Source organism: Sander lucioperca, chromosome 2 (genome assembly GCF_008315115.2).
Source record: "Sander lucioperca isolate FBNREF2018 chromosome 2, SLUC_FBN_1.2, whole genome shotgun sequence".
In the NCBI taxonomy this organism is placed as follows: Eukaryota; Metazoa; Chordata; class Actinopteri; order Perciformes; family Percidae; genus Sander; species Sander lucioperca.
In genome coordinates this window covers 36,430,776-36,450,734 of record NC_050174.1, presented here as the reverse complement: position 1 = coordinate 36,450,734, position 19,959 = coordinate 36,430,776, and the positions used below count along the sequence as shown (strand labels likewise).

At 44.4% G+C, this 19,959-nt stretch overlaps 1 protein-coding gene across 8 annotated transcripts in view; it reads left to right on the top strand.

The window, feature by feature from the left end:
* Positions 1-19,959, top strand: part of rtkn (rhotekin) — an 88,310-nt gene that overhangs the window by 67,124 nt on the left and 1,227 nt on the right. For 3 of the 8 annotated variants that reach the window (XM_031305186.2, XM_035996744.1, XM_035996740.1), the window contains 10 exons: positions 4,002-4,263; positions 5,823-5,876; positions 8,693-8,810; positions 8,906-9,130; positions 9,653-9,747; positions 10,382-10,488; positions 10,999-11,130; positions 12,209-12,374; positions 14,455-14,559; positions 17,184-17,902. In XM_031305186.2, the coding sequence (XP_031161046.1) occupies positions 4,002-4,263; positions 5,823-5,876; positions 8,693-8,810; positions 8,906-9,130; positions 9,653-9,747; positions 10,382-10,488; positions 10,999-11,130; positions 12,209-12,374; positions 14,455-14,559; positions 17,184-17,902 (1,983 nt within the window). Of the gene's footprint in view, positions 1-673; positions 678-4,001; positions 4,264-5,822; positions 5,877-8,692; positions 8,811-8,905; positions 9,131-9,652; positions 9,748-10,381; positions 10,489-10,998; positions 11,131-12,208; positions 12,375-14,454; positions 14,560-15,216; positions 15,314-17,183; positions 19,683-19,959 lie in introns of those variants that run through there. The other 5 variants (XR_004896212.1, XM_031305190.2, XM_031305188.1 and 2 more) reach the window with 4 other exon arrangements.

Sequence of the window (19,959 nt, the reverse complement as noted above, 5' to 3'; positions counted from 1 at the left end):
CTTGTACCTTGCAGACATCCAGTATTTAAGTGCCATCTACTGTATGTTTACACCGTTGCTGTCATTTGGTCTCCTTTCTTTCGCAGTCGAGGACTGGCATTGCTTTTTCAGTCAGTGAAAGTGTTTATTTAACTGGCAGGCTTATTTGCGGAGCTACATTGTGTTCAGCAGCCACAGTGTCGATTTTACACCACTCTAGACTCATCATTATCTTCATCAGTATAAGTACACTCAATCATGCTCTCATTTGGTCTGATAATTCTTCATTCTGGCAGTGTCTCCGATGAAAAATCTGCTAGTAATCACCCCCGTCTCTTTTGATTTTATTGTTTTACTGTTATTGCAGCAAGTGATACTGTAACACATGCCAAACTATTACCTACTGTGTTTCAATGTGTTGGTGGTTTGGTGTAGAGACAGAATATTTGGATTCTTATGTGTGATTTACAGCTGTTGGTGCAGCTTTCACCACCATGTGTGGTTATATGCCAAGAAGCATCTTTTTTTTCTAATACTGGGGTTTAATCAGAAGCTACACAAAACCTCATTTTGATGAGCACTGCGTCCAAGCAAGAATCTGCATCCAAATGCGGACTTTTATGTCCAGACTGCATTCATTCCTCTCCCACTGCGCCTCTGTTGAACAAAGCGTGGGACTCGTGCTAACACAGAGACAGGTAGAAAGGGGGAAAGGGGGTGTGGAGGAGAAGAAAGAAAAGTGGATTGAGGACGGTGAAGTGGAACGGACGGCATGTGAGAGAAGGCAGAGGAAAATGAGCAGTGAAAGTGTAAAAGCTTAAATCAAAAGAATAAAAAATTCATGAGAGAGAGAGAGAGAGAGAGAGAGAGAGAGAGAGATAAATGAGAAATAGCAGAGTAGAGGAGGAGAAGGTGCATTTATCAGGGGGGAGAGCGGTGGTAAAAGAAGGGCAAAGAGAGCATTAGCAATTATTTGTGGGGAGAGTGTAAGCTTGTTAATGGATCACTGAAGAGGACCGACACGCACGCACGCATGCGCGCACGCACACACGCACACACACACACACACACACACACACACATACACTCCAGCAGTCGGGCAGATGTTGGACTGTTCATTAATTTATTATAAAAAAATAACCTTCATGTCTTCCTTTTTGTTTTAAACAGTTCTTTAAAGATGACCGTACTGATCAATATTCCTTGTATTGAAGCCACTGATGTGCAAATTCATGATTCAAAGGTGTTTCAGCTTGGAAAAGAGCGCTGGCTCGAACACTCAAGGGCAACCCGGCTTTGCTCTCGCTTGGTCTTTGTTTGATTCTTTGGATCCCTTTGTGCACTCTCATCCCTCTCACCTCATACGTTAGTTCTTCCCCTCACTGTCATCTCTTTCAACTTCATGCATTCAGTATTTTTGTACCGCTAATAGAGTGAAGAGGGGCTTACAGATTTGTTTAAACTCTGGACAGCATCACCAGAGGCAGAGCCAGACAGTTCAGGATTGAGGAACCTTTTCTGTCTCCATGTGTTTGGGTCTGTGAGTGTGCAGGCTTGTCCCTGCCATTATAAGGCTTAAGGCTGTTTTATGCTTCTGCGTCAACTCCACGCCGTAGCTACGTCGTCGCTCCTACGGCGTCGTGACCCTTTCGGAGTTCTGCGTCGGGGTTGCTTTGCATCGCGGTGCATTTCACCGCCATAACGCTTGGGGGTGTCGCCTGCGTCTGTGTCGCTCGCCACCGAAAAGGTACTCAGCATGGCAAACCCCATAGATTGTCGTGCACAAATATTAATCTTATTTGTTTGGCCTTTTCTTGCTTAGATTTTGTAAAAAAAAAGTATCGAGAAATAGACACAGTAAAATCCATTGACCTAGTTACTGTAACCAGAAAATAAGTCTGAGGTTATTTGCGAGGTGTCTGCCAGCCAGTTTATGCTATGTTAGCAAGCAAACTTTAGCACAACATGCCCACAAAGTACTGCTTGCTGGCAAAGTGCTAATTTGAAAATGTTACAGACATATAGACAAACGGATAACCCCGTCATTGTAACCAAAATATGTCTGAGTTTATTTGCAAAGCTTATGTCAGTGAACTAGCATGTTGCTACTCCCCACAGTAGGCTGCTTGAAACACCGACTATCAACCATAGACTGTATATAAGAATGGACCAACAGATCCCGTTGCTCTGGACGGAGACCAGTGAAGGATATTAGAAGCACTTTTCCGGTGAGCGCTGAGCGTTACTGCGCAGCCTCCAACTGAGAGAAACAACGTAAATGTGACGTGAGCAACCTGTCTGAAAGTTGTAAGTCTTCTGGTAGCTGTGCCAAGAGAAATCTCAATCATTCCCAATCTTGCAGAGAAGGAGAGCGTAGGTATATGTAAGGAGATAACATAGACACTGGCTAATTATTGCTAACTAAAATGCTAGTTAACATAAGTAATTAAACTTAAACAGCTAATGTAAGTCCAAACTGCCTGCGAGCTTCTCCTGTACTATACGGTAATTCCTCTACTATGCGACAGTAAGTCCCGTGGTTATGACACAATCGTTAGCCTATTTTTACAAAAAAGTCTGCTACGGAGCCATAACGTGACGTACAAGGTAATGGAGCCTTTTATACATTGTCATGTTTCTTTAGAAATAAACAATGGACAAATAAAGTCTTTAAACGCTTCAGATGTAAAGTTATTCGCTGTCAAAGTGACGTCAAAATGAATGGCAGTCAATGGAATACTAACGGGGGGTGATCGCTTTGTAGCATCAAAATGGCGCCATAGGAGATTCGAGCTCTGAAGCGAAGCTTACCCCCTTGCTATCAACACACAGGACCAGTTGACCAATCACAGTACTTCGCCTCGACGCAAAGTTACAAATTTTAGGAGGTGCACGTCGAGCTACGGCGGAGGGCTCGGAGGGGGGTTCGCGGCAACGCAGAGGGGTTTGCGGGGGTACGCCGTCGATTCGACGCAGAAGCATAAAACAGCCTTTAGGTGCAGCACACAAACCATTTTGGTCACCACCTAAGAATGAATGTTAAATCAATGTGATAACCAAAACTAACTAAATGACTCGGCAGATCTAATGATTGTAGTTGGTGCCCAGTGGACTTCTTTAACACGTTCTGTCTTTAAGCTTTTTCAATGTTATTTATTTATTAGCTGCCCTAGCTTAATAATAATGCTCCAAAATGATGTAAAATTGCCTTTTTTATTGACAAACACAACATTTTCTTGAGGGAGGAGTTCTATCCCACCCGCCAAATACATGCACCTAAGTCTTTCACAAACCTAGGGAAAACACGGTTTATGTGTACTCTTGCATACGTGTAAAGAGAGGTTGTTTTTTTTTTCTTTTGGCAAAGCAGCTTGAAGAAGAAAGGGACAGTGGCTAGACGTGTGTATGTGTACATCTGTGTGTCTGGGGTCTCTCATTTGGGCAGCAGAGGTTTAATGTTTGACAGCTTCATTCTTTATTCTCTCACTTGAGATGTGCTGCTCCCTCTGCGTGGTGTGTGTGTGTGTGTGTGTGTGTGTGTGTGTGTGTGTGTGTGCGATATGTGAATGATTCAGCATCTACGTGTCTGCTCAGCGGAGGGGTGTGCTCGTCGGTAAGAGGGAAAAAGGCCACATTTGGAGGTTTGAATAATATCCATGCCACCACTCTGACGCACACGCACCACTGAACACAGACTCCTGAGTGCGTTCAGAGACACACCTCACTAATGTATCCACAAGAGACCTGTAATCTAATGCAGACACTCTTGACGTCTTCTTCTTTTCTTCATTTCTCCCATTCTTGCCAGAAAGGGCCTTCTTTGTATCGCTGTCTGTTAGACAAGTCATGCCTATTCTCTACCTCCCTCAATTCACCCCTTGCACTTCTCTAATAATGTCTTCCTCCATTTGCCAAAGACAAGATTCTTTGTGTCATTATCCGTCATTTAAGCCTCATTTCCCTTACACTCGCTCTTTCTTCCGCTCTCCTCCCCCCTCCACCAATCCTTGCCCCTTTTGCAGGACAGCGATATCCAGAAGAAGATTGACCATGAGATCCGGATGCGCGACGGGGCCTGCAAGCTGCTGGCCGCCTGCTCCCAGAAAGACCAGGCGTTGGAGGCGGCAAAGAGCCTGCAGACCTGCAGCACTCGTATCATGGCCTACATGTCGGAGCTGCAGAGGATGAAGGAGGCTCAGGTCATGCAGAAGGTAACACGGAGGTCTTCGGACGCAGGGCCGATGGACAACAGACTCCCGTGCAAAGGAAAAGTGGCCATCTCAGGCAAGTAAAACCTCATTTTTTATTATATACTGTTGGAGATTTGTCCATGGACCGGTAATATTTAAGGGGAGTCGAGTCTTTGTGATCCCTTTTAGTTTTACGATTTAATGCAGAGCTCCTCTTGTCAGGCAAAGGCTAGTCTCGCTTTGCCAGACCATCCACACGCTGCGGAGCGGAGGAGGGTCTGACCAGTCCACACAGCATTCTGGGATGGTAGAGGCTGACTTGCAGATTCTGCCCGCTGCAACATGACAGCGAGCAGTCAGATAAATGATCATGGAGCTGCTCTGTTTGCATCGCAGACGCACTGCAGAGAGATAATTCACACCAGGGACACCAAGACAATAGGATAGTTTTTCCAACATGTTTTTTTTGTTCTTAGAACAATGAGAAAGACCTGCAAAAGATTGTAGAGCTATTAAATTAATTGCCAACTATTTTGATAATTGATTAATCGGTTTGAGTGACAAATTCTCTGATTCCAGCTTGTTAAATGTGAATATTTTTCTAGTTTCTTCTCTCCTCTGTGACAGTAAACTGAATATCTTTGAGGTGTGGACAAAAACAAGACATTTGAGGACGTCATCTTGGTCTTTGGGAAACACTGATTGGCATTTTTCACAATTTTTCGACATTTTATGCTCTATGGGGTTTTAAGCCCCCAACGTCGACTTCAAGGCAGCGCTGCGACCATCAACTTCAAGGCACCTAACCCTAACCATTGCCTAATCCTAGTGTACGACGTTGGGGGCTTAAAACACCAATCACCACATTTTATAGACCAAACAACTAATCGATTAATCGCAAACGATTAAATATTCGTTATTTGCGGCCCTAGAAATTAAATCTTTGTGATCCCTTTAGCGTAACATTTTTTTAAAACAATGTTTTTATTAAAGCTATAATGCATAGTTTCTGTCGCCCCCATGTAAACATAGCCATACTGAGAAATACAAAAAGTGTTTTGTGGAGCTGATAGTCTTAATTAACTTTGTATCAACTCATTTGGCAATGGCTTGAATGTAACGGACGTTCGGTTAATGTAAAAAAGATACGCACTAAAGTTTTAATTTTCATTGCAAATACAATTTTCAACAACCTCCCTAGCGTTACATTTTAATTCCGAGCTCGTCTTGTCAGGCGGATGCTGCCCACTGCAACATGACAGCGGGCACTCAGATGAAGGATCATGGAGCTGCTCTGTTTGCATCGCAGACGCACTGCAGAGAGATAATTCACACCAGACAACATTTTCTGAATTGTTTAGTTTGTTTTTAGAACATGATGAGAAGGTAAAAGAAATACATATGAATGAGATGTGTGACTGGGAGCATGTGTGTGTGTGTGTGTTTGTGGGTGGAGGTTCATGGGGGCACTGCTGCATGCCTGGTACACAAATGGAGAGCATAAGACACACACGTACACAGACCGTAATTAACTGTAGAAACTTTAGCCAGTGATTGGGCAGGGAGACACACAGTCAGATGCACAAATATCAGTTAGACAGTAAGGGTGATTAACATTTTTGTGGTCTAATCCCTTGTCTGTTGTCGTTACAGATCTTCGGATCCCTCTCATGTGGAAAGACACGGAGTACTTCAAGAACAAAGGAGGTGAGGAGCCACCTCTGTGTGCGTGTGAAGCAGTTCATTGATGGAGTTTTGATGATTTACGCCTGTAGGATTTATTAATGATTGTTGAATGTTAAATGTGTGTGAACGCTTTGTATAATCACATCGGGGGAGTGTGGGATTCCTCATGACAAAAGAGCAAAAATCACCTTTATATCACTGGCTCGAGGGTGGGACAATAATTTGGGCTTTGAGTTTCATATTTTAAAAATTCTGCTGAGCCATTGAACTGTGCAGACAGACCACACAGTATGACATTTTGTTCCTACTCAAAGCACAGTTCCATGAGCTGATTAATACAATCTGTTGCAGCATTACCACATATCTCCGTATTTTCCAGGAACAGATTTTTCTAGACATGAGAAACTCCTGGCAGCACAACCTGACCCGCTGTTCGGGCCTGCTGGCTTTGCATCTTGGCTCTGAGAAGCAGCAGCACACAGGTGCTAAACTGGGTCATTATTAATAGGGCATTTGAAAACAAATGAAGTCTGTTAGGCATTTAAGGAACTCCCTTTTTTTATCCTGTTGAATATAACTGTGAACCAGGTCATATTAAAATGTTTTTATGGCATTTCAGAATCCAACAGTGCACTGAAAAATATGGTAAAATGGTCATCTTTAGATTGACTATTTGCTATCCTGCCTCCTCTGGATAGAGTCAATGTGAGTTAACCCCTGTGCAGTCATTATAACAGCCTCAGAGCGCATTCTCTCCCCTGGCAACTTCAGTGGAATTAATCTGCATGACCTGTGCATATAAATGAACTCAAGAGACAGGTAGTAGACTCTTAACAAAGCTTAATGAGGCGGTTAGTCAAGGCCATTAAGCACACCGAGACATAAACTGAGCCCAGGAGGTGAGGAAGAGTAAAGCGTGTTCCTCTGTCACGTGTCCAATCGCATTTCAAGCAGAGTGTTGAGCTCATACTTGGAATAATGAGTGTGAATATTAAGTGTCAATGTGCCGTACACAGGAAGCACATAAGCAGGAGCAAACCACCTCTCTTAGCCTTCCCAGTAGTAACCTTGAATTTGAATGAGAAGTTGCAAAAACACACAAAGAAAGACAGTAGACCGCCTGGTGGCGTGCTATTTATATTACATGTTAGTGTTGGTCTCAGCACAAGGATTCACCTTAATCATTACACAGACTCATAGGGAAACATGCCCAAAAATAGTATTATAGCTACCTTACCATGCATGTGTATTTCCCAAGCAGAAGTGCCTTAAACATGCGTTCTATCTCATTTCCAGCAGGGGGCAACTCCACTGGCTCCAAAAACAAGTCTGTTTCTATAGAAGTCTATGGGAAAATGACCCTACTTCTCACTTGATTTATTACCTCAGTAAACATTTTCATAATGTGTTTATGGTCTCAGTCGCTACTTTCAAGTCTTCTTCAATACAGCATGATGTTCATTTTGTAAATTATGATCCCATTTATTTTAAAATAGACGATAAACCAGGGGATGCTTAAGGACCTGTCAATCAGGACAGAGGCTTAGCAATGCTAACCATGCTAACACTGTGGACATTAAAATTGACCTCAACTTGTTTTTGGGTGTTGTCCGTGTTTTCATCTTAAACGTTGACCCTCTCACTGTGTGTTTTCACTTTATCAAAGTTAATTGGAATGCTCTGGTCACCTGAAAATGTCTTGCTCAGCCAAGCTAGCTAGCTAGCTCTAGCGTTAAGTCTGCAGATTTTCAACCAGCTCTGTGTACTGCCGTACATGCTGACGAACAGCACCAGTACCCGGAGGTCCGCTTTTACCCGCCAGTAAATCTCCGCTGGATGACTCGTGTCAGAAGGGTTGAATTTCTATCTGCGACTTTCCCTCTTCAGTGTTTAGGGCAGCGCTATTGAAACCATACAAAACACTGACTCCACTCTTTTCTCCAAATAAGGTCACTTCTGGCTTCTAAACAGCACTCCTCAAACCAATGGGTGACGTCACTGAAGCTACTTCCATTATTTTTACAGTATATGGTGTTTCCTGAGATAGTTTCTTCACAATGTATATCAGAAGCTAGAAAATATAGAAGGCGAGAGTTGTCGTTATCCAGCTCTACCGCAACATTACAGACCATTGGGCTTCAGTTTCAGCCACAAAACAAGCTTGAACGATGCTTGATTGGATTTCTTAGTACAGCTTGCCATTGAGAACTGAAACTAAAGGTAGACGGGCTTGTCAGCCAGGTGGAGGAGCTGATCTTTTTTCATCCATCATTTTCCCTAACTAGCCTCTGGCCTCAACACATTGTTAAAGCAGTTAATGAGTCACGTGTCACTAGTCTCGCTTTGCCAGACCTTCCTCCACAGCGCCACGGAGGAGGATGGTCTGGCAAAGCATGCTCTGGTTTATTGGCATTTCTCTGAACCAATCCCAATCGTCTTGGGTGGCGCTAAGCGCCAGAGAGAGCCACGGTGTCGCTGCAAAATAGCCTCGGGAAGGAACTTGTTTTGGTGGAACATGTGTACGTTCAAAAGTTGTTTTAGTCGTGCAACAGAAAACTCAGATTGGACAGATAGTCTAGCTAGCGGTCTGGATTTACCCTGCAGAGATCTGAGGAGCAGTTAACCATAGTCCTCAGAAATCCGGACTTCCAATACAAAGAAAGCGGAAGGTGACAGACATCCAGCCAAAAAAAGGGACATCCGGCGGAATTTCCGAAGGCACTCTAGCAATCCCGGAAGTGAACGTCATGGATATAGACTAAGATGTCACATAAATGCAATGTTTCACAGATTTTCCTTTTTCTATTTGTTCTGCCCTTCCACCTTGCCTTTTGTAGAGCTTCATCGGTGTGCCGTGTTCTGCCTGCTGCAGCTGGGAGGAGAGATCTTCGACACAGACATGGTGATAGTGGACAGGACACTTACCGACATTTGCTTTGACAACACCATTGTATTGTAAGTCATCTGTCTGCCACATAAACGGTAACACTCACAATAAAAAAAACACTGATATGGTAATGTTCATCAGGGTGTGTATCTTTTTTTCGCAGTAATGAAGCCAGCCCGGGGTTTGAGCTGCGTGTTGAGCTGTATAGCTGCTGCTCAGAGGACGACTACTCTGCAGGGAGCACGCCGAGGAAACTAGCCAGTAAACTGAGCTCGTCGCTGGGGCGATCAGCTGGGAAGAAGTTCCGGGCAGCAATGGAGCCTGGGCCATGTAGTCCTGTTAGCAACGGAGGCGCATCTCCTCTTTTGTTGCCAGTTCCCTCTGTACCGTAAGTTTAAAATATTAGCTAGGGCTGCGCGATATGGGGAAAATATGTGATATGCGATAACGTAAATAAACAGATATTAAAGTGTAATGAGCTCTGCATTTCTTCTGCTACCAGTATTCTGCTAAAAATACAACAAATTGCTTGTTGAATTTAAAACAAATGAAAGGAAATCCTTTCCAACATCCTTTTATTGAACAAATTGAACATTGAATTGAAAATAAAAGGGAATGACATTTTATAGTATCTTTTGTTGTTTTCTACCAATATTTTTCTGAGTGTCCTTCGCGATATGTCTCAGGCTTTCGCGGTGGGTTTATTGTGCAGGTTGATATTGCAACGACGATATAAACAATATATATTGTGCAGCCCTATCAGCTAGTTTGTATTTTATAGCAGATACATATTGAATAGAGGGAGAACAGAGAGAGAAATAATACATCAGTGAGTGCAAGTAGGCATCTTTATGAACATCCGTGCTCAAACACAGAATACATTTCTTTTCCATCTCTTGTGTGTTGACAGGGGCCCTAAGTACCACCTCTTAGCTCATACCACCCTGTCGCTGTCACATGTCCAGGACAGCTTTCGCACACATGACCTCACCATCTCAGGCAACGGTGAGTGGCAGCCTCAATCAATCTGTCTCCTCAACCATCTTTCTCTTTCCTCTGCCAAAGCAGCCATCTGTCTGTTTTTTGTGCTTCTCCCACTCATCACTGTCTCACTTCCCTTTCTTTTGCATTCTAATAATTTCCCTTTAAACCCGAGCGTACCGTGCGTCTTCCCTCACCCTCCTCCTTCCCCCTTCCTCTGTGTCCTCCCATGTTCTCTGACAGACAGCCATTGTGAAGGCCACAGTAAAAAAAAAAGGCTGTGCTCATGAGGTGACTGCTGTGTAAAGCTGTAATGATGTGGGCTAACAAGGGCCCAGACCCTCAGACAGACAGGCCCCTAGTGTTTTATTCATTGGCCCTTCAGCCTGCTGTAAAGTTTCATTGCTGCACTTCATGACACTCCCTGCAGCTGCCAGTCTTTTACACCCCTGTGCCTTGTTTTGTATGCTGTAGGGAGGCAGTGTTAGGAGGGGAAGAAGTGTGTGTGCCTCCGTACGTGGATGCACATGATTATACATGTTTGTGTGTGAATTTCGATTGTCATGTGGGAATGATTTTATTTATTCATGGTGTTTATTTTCGCCCATCTCTCTCTCTCTCTCTCTCTCTCTCTCTCTCTCTCTCTCTCTCCCTGTAGAAGAGTGCTCGTATTGGCTGCCGCTCTATGGCAGCATGTGTAGCCGCCTCGCAGCTCAGCCTCACTGCATGACCCAGCAGATGATGAGTGGATGTTTGAAAGTTAAGGTAAGTTGGCTTGTGTGTGAATGCGTCATTTTCAGGGGGACTATTCCTCTCAGGGTTTCAGTCAGTTCTGGCTTTCGTCCTGGTTTATTTCAGTGTCTTTTCTCCTCCTCCACTTCCCTCCTCTCCTCCTTATGTTGCCATCTCTCTTTTTTGTGATACTTAATTTCTTTTGCATAAAAGTATATAGGGTGATGTTACAATTTAATGGAGTGTCAATAAAGTAAGTGAATATTACACATGCACGTGCCTTGATCAGTATAACACTAGTGATCAATTGCACGAGAAAACAAAATAAAATAAAACAAATGATATAATATTTGAACGAAGAAAACAAAGAAATGGATAAATGAAACAAAAAGAATAATAATTTCTGCCTCACCCTGCCCCCATCCCTCAAATCCCTCCCTTTGGATCCCAACCCACCTGCCCTCGACCTGGGGCGTTTCTCTTTGTGTATCTCTCTCTTTTCTTTTACTCCACACCTGACTCATCTTTTTCTCTACCTCGCAGCAGGTGGGCGGTGACCCTCAGAGTTGGACAAAAGTGTACGCCGCTCTAAAAGGAACAAGCCTTTTCTGTTACCACCGGCAAGAAGATGTGGAGGCTAACGTTGAGCCAGCTTTCACTATTGCCATCAACAAGGTCAGCAAAGGAATCGCATGAAAACAGAGAAACTATCTGGAATGGAGTTAAACACTCCAGAGGTTGACCCAGCCTTACAGAACCCATACAGTTGTGTTGTTTTTGGTAATGCCCGAGGCCGCGGCAGCGAAGATGGAAAGGAACTGGGCTTGTGGATTGCTGCCAGTTTGAATCTCAAGCCAACGGATAGACTCTGAGCCAAAAAAGTACATAAGAAATGAGCTCTTCTCTTCCCTTAAGCAAGGCACTTAGCCCTCAGTTGCCCCGGTAGAGCTGCTCAGACGCCAAGAGTAGAAAAACAAACTGTGGTTCTGTTGCTCAGCTTTCAGGTGTAACTGTGTAAATGTTCAGCAAGGCTAGAAAAGAGCAGACACGTCCAGATAAAAGGCTTTAAAGATTCCAGCATGAAATCTGTTCAATATGTTCTTGAAGTCTTTGAAAAACTGTGCACATTAAGACACAGTATCTGCCGCATCCAACTAGGAATCATATTGCTCTCATCCCCTCCCGTTTTTCCAAAGCGAAGTCAGTCAGCCAGTCAGGTTCTTGATCATCTTATTTCCTGTGTCTGTGTCTGAGAGTTGATGCGCCGCGGGGCTTCTCGTTCCTTCCATAGTGACTCATTCAGCCTTTTGTAGCCTCTGACCCTGAGCTCACGGCTGACCTAAAGCCCAGTCAGTCAGTCAGATCAGATCAGATCCTTTTGTTAGTCAGTTGGCTCTCCTAAAAAGAGGAAGGAGGAGGGAGTGCAGCAGGACCAATGGAACAACACTGCCATCTAGTGGTCATAAACAGACCCAGACACATTTGGAGTAGAGCGAGGATGTGGGAATTGGGAGTCTGCACCTTTTGTTGGATAATTGCTGAAGGGAAATGGCTTGGAAGAGGACTAATTAGTGGCTTTATTGGTGAGGGCTCATTTTCAGTGGGGACACACAGTTACAATTGCCGTAATGATCACTTGTTGCAGCAGATCGTTTTGTTCATTCAGGAAGTGCTGGCATTCATCCCTAATTGTAGTGATTTCGTGGCCGATGATTGTATATATTTTTTTTTTTTTGTCGCTCCCGTGTTTCAGGAGACCAGAATACGTGCGTCAGAGAAAGACCCCCAAAGTAAAGTTCAGAATATCTGTATCAGTAACCAGTACGGAGGAGAGGAGGTCACACACACCCTGACAACAGACAGCCGGGACGACACACACCGGTGGATGGAGGCCTTTTGGCAACATTTCTACGACATGAGTAAGTACTTGCTTTGCTCTAACACAGAAAGTGTTTGATACATAGTCACTCACACATACTACCATAGATACTTAATGGATTCAACTTTAAGGAAATATTGGCCCAATCCAAAGGCGTAGCAGACACGGGGTACTTTCCATGACGGTGCCCACACTTACTACACATCTGAGTTGATTTGAACACACCATAAGTAGGTGACGTGCACATTACTCAGGTTGTGTCAGTTGGTTGGTGGACTCATGTATATAATATATTATAAAAATAATTATAAGGAGGAAAACTCAATTAAATATGCATTAACTAAGATCAGTGAATATGATGGAATAGTGGCATTAGATTTGGACTATTACGGCCAAAAATGTCTCCGAAAGGGGCATGCCTACACTAAAGGAGTAAAAGAGTATGGAACTATTTATGGAAATGTCAGTGTTTCAGTCAATCATAAATCAAATGTAGGCTACTCGGAATCCGGGATTAGGAGAGACAAATGGGAGAGGATCTTTCAATAAAAATCATCCTCTTGAACAATCTGTCCCCCTCGCTTCGGAAAATTCCGGTTACGCCCCTGGCCCAATCCCAATCTCCACCCTAAAGCGGGATTTATGGTCCTGCGGAAGCTCCACGCAGAGCTTTCGCCGTAGCCTACGTAAGTGGCCTGAGGTTTATACTTGTGCGTTGGTGTGTGCGTCGATCTTATGGACTAGGAGTGTGTGTGGTGGAGCGAGTGAGAGAGTGACAGTGTTTAGCTTCGGAGCGAGTAGCGACTCTAGAGTCACAGTGAGAGAAACAAAGTGTCTCCCCTGCTGCTTTCTGACCATGGCGGGAGATCTGTAGCAGGAAAAGTTAACCCTCTCCTTGATTTCATGTTGTTTATGGAGAAGGAGAACCCAGAAATGAGTAGGGGGAAATGCAACGCTACCAAGCCACGGCCAAGCGGACCAGTCAATTGTTGCGCTCTGCGTCGCCGCGATGTATACAGTAGTTACATATTTTTGGAGGTGCCCTGAACCCTCACTGACTTTACTCACGTCACCTTTGTGGCGACATATTACATTACCTTGACCACGTCAAAACGTGTTAGGTACAATTGTGGGTTTGGGACTTTTTATTATACTTTTTTTTTATCTTCTTAATGGCCAAAGAAGATTTGAACGTCTTCCAGGCTCTTTACAGAGTGGAGGAGTCAAATAATCAAGTTACTAATTTTTGTCAAAACCGCAGCATTAAGCCAAATTAAAAGACATTGTTGATGAATAAAACAACCGTGCTTGCATCCTCCTTGTTTACATTTATTTTAACGCTTTCGGGCTTCCCCTGGTAACCCCCTGTGTTTGCGTCATAATGCTATGAACTGTGGGCAATTCCCTCAGGCGAAGTCTGCAGAAATGTGCTCTTACGAAAAGGGTGCATAAAGGGCTCCAAATTTCTGCGCGAGAGCCCTCACACGCTTGACGATTTGCCAGTGGGATGGCCCTAAGCCCTCACAGACTTAGCAGGAACGCGCCCCAGAGTGAGGGTGGACTAGAGGATGGATACCCGAACCAAGCCCGTCGGGACCTGTCGGGAACCGACAGGACCTGACGGGCCGGGCCAGGTTCGGACAGATATTTAGAAATGATGTTCGGGTTCGGGTCGGTCACATCAGCGCGATAAGGCATCGAACATTTAAAATTTAAAAAAAGCATAGTAGGTAGCACCAGTGTTAACGTGCGCTTGTTGCCTCGTGTGCGCTGATGCGCTCATCTGTTGACATTTCCGAATGCCTTCCTACAGTTGCTTAATAAAAGTGGGCTTTCCACACAAACAATTGTCATTAGTATGAGAAAAAACAAGATTTTAACTGTGTCGGGCTCGGGTCGGGCTCGGACATAAATATCTTGATGCCTGTCGGGCTCGGGCCGGGTTCGGTACATGCTCTGTCGGACGCGGGCCGGGCTGGGAGAAAAAAATGCGGCCCGATCCGCACTCTAGTGTGGACATCGAGATTGGGCACTGTTGTATAATAAATAAAATTAAGTCTTCTATATTCTGGCTCTGCTGCTTGGTTCGTTGAAAGTGACCGTTTGTCTCCAACACACAGGCCAATGGAAACAGTGCTGTGATGACTTAATGAAAATTGAACTGCCATCGCCAAGGAAACCGGCCCCTGCCACACCAAAACAGGGCTCACTCTATCACGAAATGGGTAAGACCTCTCCCTGATTATATCACTGTGGATATGCAATTACAAAAGACCAGTTTGGTCACTTTGAGACCAAAAAATAAATGTAAAGGCAGGGAAAGAAAGCACCTTGCCTGCATTGCATGTGACTGTGTGTAGCTTTAATTCCTCGGGTCCATGTGCATGAGAGATGCTGTCGCAATTAAAATTTCCTCTCCGATATCTCAAACTCACACTCTGCTTTACTTCTCTGTACTGTAGAATAGAACAGGCCTTATCTCTGACACGCTGACTCACTCTCTGTCTTCTGTTTCTCTGTTCCTCTTTGTCCTTTCCAATTTTCCTTGTGTGTCCGGAATCCATCACTCCTGGGCTCTGCCTCTTTAATCCTTCTTTATTATATCCTTGTGTCCTCATACATTATTCATGATCAACGGCGCATTTTTCATCAACAACCGCCGTTCATTTTTAACGGGTGAATTGTTTTTATCCTCGAACAAATCTTTTTTTCTTCTCTCATCATGCCTTAACATTCATTTCTTTAATAAACACGCATCAACCCTTCTCTCATGGCCATCCAAACACTGAACTCCTCCTGTTGCACACCTCCTATCCACTCCACCCCTTTCTTTTTTCTCGCCAACCCCCCCCCCGTCTTGGTTTTCCTAACCCCGCTGGCAGCCCCTCTTGCAACCCCCTCCTCTGAGGGTCTTCTGCTGCAGGATAACGCCGTGTCTGCTGAGATCCGCGCTCTGCTCTCGTCCTATTACAACGACAGGTGAAGTAACAGGAGTAGGGCTCCGCAGAAATGGTGTTGTGGTAAATGTTGCCGTCCAGGATTTACTGCAAAAAAAACACGATCCGCCTCATGTGGCTGATAGTGAGGAAATTCTGCAAAAATATCACAGGACAGGTTCTTTTTGTTTTATCATAGTTAAATAAACATTAAAGTGCTCATATTGTGCTTTTTTGGGGGCTTTTTCCCTTTCCTTTATTGTGGTATATATCTTTTTTGTGCATGTTATAGGTTTACAAAGTGAAAAAGCCCAAAGTCCACCCCAAAGGGACTTAACATCTCCAACAGAAAACACTGTTCACAAACTGCTCCAAACAGCTCTGTTGTAGTCCAGCCTTTACTTCAGAGACAAACGTGGTCACTTTGGAACACACGTTATAATGCTCGCCTAGCTGCTAGCGTGTCTCGCCCTCATACTCTCCTTCTGACTGGCTAGTAGTCCTTACCTAGCTACTGCGCATGTGTGTCTCTCATAGACAGTTAAAGAAATGGACAAAGCGACGCCGTAGACGTCCACGGAGACCAGTGAAGTCTATTAGAAGCACGTTTCCGCTGAGCGTTACTGCGCAGCCTCCAACTGAGCTTGACGACGTAGATGTTAGATGATATTAGACAGCTAATGTAAGTCGAAACTGCCTGCGAGCTTCTCCTGACTGTACGGTAATTTCTCTACTGCGCGACAAAAAGTCGCGTGGTTATGACACAATTGTAAGCCTATTTTTACAAAAAGCCATAACGTGAGATACAAGGTAATGGAGCCTTTTATACATTGTCGTGTTTCTTTAGAAATAAACAACGGACAAACAGAGTCTTTAAACACTTCAGATGTAAAGTTATTCACTGTCAAAGTGACGCCAAAATGAATGGGAGTCAATGGAATGCTAGCGGAAGGTGATGGCTTTTTAGCAACAAAATGGCTCCATAGGAGGTACGCTTTGTGGAGGCTCTCTTACCCCCTTGGTGACTCCCAACAAAGAAGTAACAGAAATGTGATGCCTCACTCTGTAGCTAAAACAGAGAGCTCAACACACAGGGTGAAAAGAGGAGCTGCAGCAATGTGCAGTACAACAAAAATATGGTGTTTTTTTAAAATTAAACATGTAAACCTATTCTGATACAACCTCGAAATACCCAGCTCACCCAGTGAGAGCGTTCGCCCCATGTAGGCTGAGTCCTGCAGAGGCGTGGGTTCGAATCCGACCTGCTGCCCTTTGCTGCGTGTCATCCCCCATCTCTCTCCCCCTTGAAAATGAGCATAATATGAGCACTTTAAGACGTGCAAAGTTCAAATTTACAAGACATAATTAGTTTTGTGTTGTTGTTGTTTTTGTTGTTGTCTTTAATTATGCTGCACAAGTTTTCAATGTATTAGCAGACATAGAAAAAATCTGAACACTTCTAATTTGTCTGCAATTTTTTTCTTACATACTCAAGGATACAGTCATAAAGAAACATTTCATGAACTGGGCATATGTATCTGAATCTATCCATAATCCATACATCCAGTGAGATTAAAAAATGTATTAATTTTGCATTTAAACCTTTCTCATCCCCGCCTTATAAATTAAAAAGAATATTCGGGCGCCTGGGGTAGCTCACCTGGTAGGGCAGGCGCCCATATACTGTATAGGGGTTTACTCCTTGACGCAGCGGCCGCAGGTTTGACTCCGCCCTGCGGCCCTTTACTGCATGTCATTCACCCTCTTCATCTCAAGTTCTGACTGGATTGCCAGTTCATGTTCCAAATTTCAAGAACTTCCAAAAAAAACAGGCTCAAGCCCTGTACTTAATAATAATAAGAATAATAATAATAATAATAATAATAATGAGTTTTGCTGCATCTCTCCTGCAGTTATTGAGTCGTCTGACGACCTCAGCAGCACCGTGTCAGACATCCTGGCTCGGAGGATGCAGGAGCTGGAGCTCCGCAGCCAGCTGGGCACCTCTCCTACCTGGATGTCTGTGTTTGAGGAGAACAACCCCATAAGCGCTGGCCGCCCCCGTCCCTGTACTTCTCGCCTTTCTGGCCACAGCCCCTGCACCCCTCATCGCCTGCCCCGGAGCCCTGTGAGCCCCCACCGCTGCCCACAGCTGAGTCTGCTGTCCTCGGATGCGAGCCTGACCTCGGACAGCGACAGCCACTGCAGCACCAGTCCCTGCTCTCACCGCCATGGCTGGCCCGAGCCTTCTTCAAACTTCTCTCTCTTGTCGTCTTCCCCGTCCCGCCTGAGGCCACGCACCCTGTCGCTGGATGCTAAGCTCAGCACCCTGCGAGGGAGGGGGTACGGAGGAGGAGGAGGGACCCTCCAGTGCCCCTGCCAGCCTCCTGCCTCCTCGCTGCTCGCCCCGCTCCCCGTCTCCTCTCGTTCGCCTCGGTCACAGCGCAGCACACAGACCACGCTCTCCTGCTCCAGCTCCACCTCCAGCAACAGCTCCAGCACCAGCGAGGGCAGCCACAGCCCCGAGTCGTCTGAGGGAGCCCCCTTCTCGAGGCCCTCCCCGGCTCGACGCAGCCTCAGGAACCTCAGGGCCAGGCTTGATCCTCGCAACTGGCTCCAGAGTCAGGTGTGAACTCGCCCTGCCTGACAGACATTTAACACTGGCCTAAAGGCAACAGTGCTCAATTAAACCATGGTTTAACTTGGCTACACACGTGTGAACCAACCTCAGGCAGTCTGCTAGGCCACATGCACAGCCCCTGAGGAGGTTAAGCTGCCTCTAGCCTGCCTCCTGGTGGAGGATGAATCATGAAAGACCCTCCTGGGGCAAACTGGAATGTCTTCTAACACAAAGGACAGGGTGACAATCAATGCATTTTGCTGGGTTGCCACAATTTTGAAGATGGTCCAAAACTAAACGGGAGGTACTCTGCTTGCTTTGAGAAATGATTGTGGTCATGCTGCTTGGGAGACAGTGATGCTAAGAGCTAAGGACTTGCTCCAATAAACACACCACACTGGGCCTACTGTCCGTCCTTGGACTCTAATTAGAAGTAGAACATTTGTTGTTTTGTCCTCTGCATCAGCCATCACGGCCACTCAAACAATTTTTCAAAATCATCTCTATTAATGCACTAGCAGTGTTTTTGACTGGATGCTTCCTATCTGTATTGTATAAAAAAAAAAAGTTTGCAGTGTTAATGCAATGAAAGCCAGTGAGCATGTGGCAAGATGAGCATAAGGTATAATCAGTCAAGAGTTTTCAAATGTTAGAAACTGTTAAATGTGGAGGGGTGTTGGTGTCTGTTATCTGTACTGTGATATCTACTTCAGTGTATGTGTCTAATTATTCATACTTTGTGGTTCTCCTAAAATTACTATGCATCATTTTTTTTGGGGAGGGGTGATTTGACTTACAAGTTCCAATGTTGAACTACTTGAGATGATTTCAATGAGTCTGGTGAAAGCTTAACTTTATGCAAGTGCTCATACATACTGTACTGTTATTACTGTGATCTCTTCAGGGCAAAAATCTGTTCTCCGGTCTTAACTTTCACACATTTATCTGCACACTTTTGACGGGCTGTCGTCAGCAGTAGGTTATAGATCCTTACATACGTAGAACAAAATCTAGGATAAGATGAAATTAATCAGACTTTAAAGCTATAGTGCGTAGTTTCTGTCGCCCCCATGAGGAATTCTAAGTAATTACAACAAAACTGTTGCCGCAGCCACATGATACAAGCCTTCTGCGATTGCGCACGCGCCCCCGCCCCTCCTCCACGCAGTTGCTAGTAGCCAAGGAGGACAAGGAGGATTATGAAAACGTGATGGACTCTTCAGAAGAGGTCATTATCTTCACTCAAGTTTCTGCGCGGGAAAGTCACCGGACGCCACAATCTTCTGAACATAGCCATACTGAGAAATACAGAGAGAGTTGTGTGGAGCTGATAGTCTTAATTAGCTTTGTAGCAACTCATTTGGCAATGGCTTGAATATAACGGACGTTCATTAATATCAAAAAGTTACGCACTAAAGCTTTAAGTATAATCACAGATACTCTATTGAAAACCGAAGCCATTCTTGTAATTCTGCTACACTGTACACTGCAGTGTTGCGGGATTCCATTAAGGATAGTGGCAAAATGTGAAATATCCAGCAAATATTATGCAACACAGAAACATTTCTTAGAAATTAGTTGATGTTGGCTGTGTTCTAGGCAACCTTCTTTGAAGCTGAGAACTGACATGAAAGTCCAGTCAACCATTAGGTCATGAGAGCAAGAATAAAATGGTTTGTTTACACTGCCATTTATGTATTTAATTATGTAAGTTATATAAGAAAGCAATGTGACTCAAGGCGTCCATGTAAAAACTAATCTTATAGGAGGGCCTGTGTCTCTGTCCGTGCAGAACAGTTTCCCTCTTGAGAGGCTCAGAACTGGGGCAACCATTTCGACTAAGAATTAAAACTGTCAGATGTTTGAAAAACAGCATTTGTTACTGTAAATTCATTTTTATAAGTTAACAAATAAACCTCTCTTTGTCTTTTGTTACCTTATTGATTTTGTCATAAATGCAGCTATGATACCTGATTATTATCATAATGTTAACAGATGATGTGCAGATCTTTAACTGTTACGTAACATTGAATGTTATAACCTTGCAAGAGTTTCTCGTGTTAGCAGGC